The sequence below is a fragment of the Pantherophis guttatus genome, chromosome 4 (genome assembly GCF_059756535.1).
Source record: "Pantherophis guttatus breed Tessera chromosome 4, ASM5975653v1, whole genome shotgun sequence".
Lineage (NCBI taxonomy): Eukaryota > Metazoa > Chordata > Lepidosauria > Squamata > Colubridae > Pantherophis > Pantherophis guttatus.
The window spans coordinates 6,680,538-6,684,999 of record NC_142066.1 but is presented as its reverse complement, the minus strand read 5'-3'; the positions used below and the strand labels follow the sequence as shown (position 1 = coordinate 6,684,999).

At 35.9% G+C, this 4,462-nt stretch overlaps 1 protein-coding gene across 1 annotated transcript; it reads left to right on the top strand.

Annotated features, from left to right (window-relative positions):
- Window positions 1-362: 362 nt before the first annotated feature.
- Window positions 363-4,055, top strand: LOC148113630 (vomeronasal type-2 receptor 26-like). The gene is made up of 3 exons (XM_087892217.1): window positions 363-440; window positions 2,658-2,784; window positions 3,093-4,055. Exons 1-3 carry the CDS (start codon window positions 363-365, stop codon window positions 3,989-3,991), a joined length of 1,104 nt encoding a protein of 367 aa, XP_087748343.1. The 3' UTR covers window positions 3,992-4,055.
- Window positions 4,056-4,462: the final 407 nt, after the last annotated feature.

The following is a 4,462-nucleotide window of genomic DNA, read 5'->3' as shown; positions in this document are numbered from 1 at the left end:
ATCCTGTTTCCCCTGGAAGTAACATTAAAGTAATACTAGAACAGACCTGTGTCTTTCTCTGAAATATAGATTATCTATATTCTACATGTACTTATTTGATATTTGTTAGAGCAATGTGAAAAATGAGTAAGTAAAAGTTTAATATATTGGCCACTTCATTATTAATCTTCCATATCTCTCTCTCTCTCTCTGTCTCTCTCTCTCTCTCGTAGCTCCATTCATTTCTTCAAGGCATTTCTTTTAACAATTCAGCTGGGGAGAGAGTGTTCCTGAATGAGAATGGGGACGCAACAGGTGGTTTCGACATCACCAACTTGATCACTTTTCCAAACGGATCCTTTCAGAGAGTTAGAGTTGGAAAGATGGGTCCTCATATTCCCAATACGAAGGAATTAATCATTGATGAAGAGCTGATTGTGTGGCACCCAGCTTTTAACCAGGTGTGGACTCATTTAGTCAACTGTTCCTTGATGCATTGTGATCCAATATTGAACACAGTCTTCTTTAGAAATCTAATTTGTCATTTTTGAAATGGCATATTCTGTACAAATATTGTCAATGATCAAGCTTTCATCACATTGTCAAAATGGTATTACAATTTAAAAGACAGGTATTCATATTTGGATTGCATTTCCATTTGAAATCACAGGAGTCACAGTGCTTCCATAATACTGTATTGTAATCACATATATTTCTTTATTCACTCTGCCATTCTCGAAACATGCCCTTTGCATGTCCTTATAATGTCAACTTTTTAATGGATAGTATAAATATATGATGGCTCAGTGATTAAAGACAGTGTGCTTGTCAGAAGAAAGCTTACAGCCTGTGTTTCAGACCTGAGCACCACACAATAGGATGAACTCCCTTTCCTGCCTCAGCTCCTTCCCACCTAGAGAGAAGGGAAACCTTTACCTAATAAATACACCTGGATAAATACCCTTTAGGAATTCAAATATTCTTTTTTGTTTGTTTGTTTTATGTTTGTTTTATTATTTTTTTATATATATACATTAACATCAATATATGAACAGTGTGGCATCTGGGTATCGTTCATTTTGATACAAATAACAATACTAATATCAATAATATTTGTTTAAGCTTATATACTCCTAGTATTAATACTCCTATTTGTGTTAAGATATAAACCTTCATTATGAAATTATTTAATATTTCAATGTATCATTCTAATGCCAATTACAACATTGTTTAAGCATGCATAATAATACTCTCTTTCAACCTCTAATCTTTCCATTTAATTCTTTAATTTATTCTATTTAATCAGGCCATCCTTACTAATCCTAGTATAGTACACATATTGTATTAAAATCTAATCCCCTTACTCCATTCTGACAACAATCACCATATTATTTATACATACATATTAAATCCATCTTTCAACCTCTAATCTTCCATCCATTGATTAATTTTATAATACATGTATCTTTATTTCTACTTCTACTTCTATTATAACTTTTAATCAGGCTCCCATTATATTAAAGAGAGAAGGGGGGAACAAAGGAACCCCTTTCCTTTCTATCCATCTCTTGCCCATTTTAATATGGCTGTTAATATGACTGTTTCTGTTTACTCTTTCTATATTCCTCCATCTCTATCCTCTTATGCTGCCAAGCCTCCAGGGTATTTGCCCAAACTCCTATCCCTTTTTCAATGGTATCTTCCCATTCCAATTTAAATTTCTTAAAATACTTTCCCCCTGATTTGTTTCATTCATCATTATAGTCTTTATTATCTTCTCTTCTTGTTTTGCTTGTTGATTTATCTGTTCTGTCTTTTCCTCCATTCTTTCTCTTGTCTCCTCCCTCTCCTGGGCATCTTGGCCTTTATTCATTGTCCCTTGTAGAATCTTTTCTATTTTCACCATCTATGCTTTGCATTAAATTGGTTATCTCCCTGAAGTTCTTTGTCATTGAGTCCTTAATGCTTTTGAACATCAACAATATTTCTTTTGAACTTCCACTCATTTCCCCCATATGGAGCATCTCGTCTTATTTTAATAAGGTCCACTTTTACTCAATAGTTCAACAAACATATATTCAGGCCTAATATAGCTCCTCAAAGAATAATTTAGTCACAGATCTTTTATATCCCAGGGTTATTTAATCAGATGTTCAAGTAGTAAAGGAAACTCTCCAAATATCTCTTATGTCACCACTATAAGTTTAATCATATATCTTAACATTCAAAAAGTGCTTTACTTAGGTATCTTCCTTGTTCTCACCATTGCACTGACCATAGTCATAAGGTAGATAAGTATAGAACAGTAAATATCACCACAGTTTTCCAAATAAATGTTGTTTATTTTTCTAATCAAAAATTTTCCCAGGGTTTTAGAATATGGTATATTTTCCTTTGTCAGTAGATGGCGCTCTCAGCAGGAGAGATTGTGACTCTCTGAGACCTACAGGGTGCCCCTCTTTTCTTCACTATCCCTCCAGGGTGGCTTTCATTCCTTTCAGAGCCCTTTAATGTGGAGAACTTGGTGTGGGAGCTCAGAGACCCACTTCTCATGTCCGATATCGCTGCGATATCAGCCAGAAGTCAGGAATTCAAATATTCTTCTCACTACCATAAATGAGAACATTATAAACTGTTTAAAAATTTCCCTTTACAAAATCATTTATCTTTATCGCCAGGTTATTCCATTTTCTCAGCGTAATGACCCTTGCTACCCTGGATACTGGAAGAAAGGATTGGAAGGAAAGCAATTCTGTTGCTACAACTGTGTTCGTTGCCCAGAAGGGAAGATTTCAAATGAAAAGGGTAAGTTAGACATTCCAGCAAGTTTTCATTGGATAGACTTAAGCAAACTATAATACACTACTTTAGTGTAGCAAATAGTTTTCTGAGTTCTTCAAGGTGAATATTCATTTCTATACTTGTGAATCACAATCTGTTGTTCTGAATATAGAGTTTGCCCATAAGAGCTAAACTCTTATATCCATTGTCATATATTCCTTCTTTTTGTTTTTTGAAAAATAGAAAAAGTCAAAATGCTCTAAATTTTAAGAAATTTGAAAATGTTTCAAAAATGTGAAATGTATAAACATTTGCCTTGCTTTTTCTTTCAGATATGGATGACTGTTTTGAATGTTCAGAAGATCATTATCCAAATAAAGAAAAGAGAGACTGTATCTTGAAATTGCTGGTCTTTCTAACTTTTAAAGAAACTTTAGGAATTGGTTTATCCTTAGCAGCTCTTGGTTTCTTCTTCTTGACTTCTTGGGTACTTGGCACTTTTATTAAGCACAGGGATACTCCCATTGTCAAAGCCAACAACCGGTCCCTCACCTACACCATCCTTGTCTCTCTTTTGTTCTGTTTCCTCTCCTCTTTGTTCTTTCTCAGCCAACCTGACAAGGTGACCTGCCTTCTCCGACAACCAACTTTTGGCATCACCTTCTCAGTGGCCATTTCTAGTGTACTGGCCAAAACCATCACAGTGGTTGTGGCTTTCATGGCCACTAAACCTGGATCACAGATGAGGAAGTGGGTGGGGAAAAGATTGGCTTTTTCTGCTGTTCTTTCCTGTTCTATTGTCCAAGTATGCATTTGTATTCTTTGGTTGTCAACATCACCTCCATTCCCTGAGTTGGATATGCACTCAGAGCTCCAGGAAATGATTTTGCAGTGCAATGAGGGATCAGCTTTCTTTTTCTACTGTGTCTTGGGCTACATGGGTATCTTGGCCATCGCCAGCTTTATTGTGGCTTTTCTTGCCCGTAAATTACCTGACAGCTTTAATGAAGCCAAGTTCATCACCTTCAGCATGTTGGCCTTCTGCAGTGTGTGGATCTCCTTCTTTCCAGCCTATCTGAGCACAAAAGGCAAAGCCATGGCAGCTGTGGAAGTCTTCTCCATCTTGTCCTCCAGTGCTGCATTACTGGGATGCATATTCTTGCCAAAGTGCTACATCATTGTTTTAAGACCTGACCTCAACCACAGGGAGCAACTGATAAAGAGGAATTAGCACATCATGTAATATTTCTGCCTTTGAGAAATTGCTGACAAAAAAAGAGAGAAGGATTGTTTGCTATCCATAGGAGACATTAGAAGTCCTTAATTCTGACAACACAGCATTGATGGGGGATTATGCTGACAACTACGGTTTATTATAGTTGCCAATTGCAAAAGAATTGTTCATGCTGCTGCATTTGCAATCATTCTCCAATATTCTTTAATTAAACACCTTCTGTCTTTCAACACCCCAAGATAGCAAGACATTGAGAATCCAATTCTTGTGTTAGAAGATTAGAGATACTGAATCAAATCATGTCCAATATTTACAGTTTCTTTATTTATTTATGTAGAAAATTTATACCGCCTAATTGCTCACAGTGAATCTAGGCAACTTATTGTCAATAAAATGCAACATAGAAGATAATAAAGAACTATATCCCCGTCTGGCCACCACACACAGTCAAATAAGTCTGTAGATATT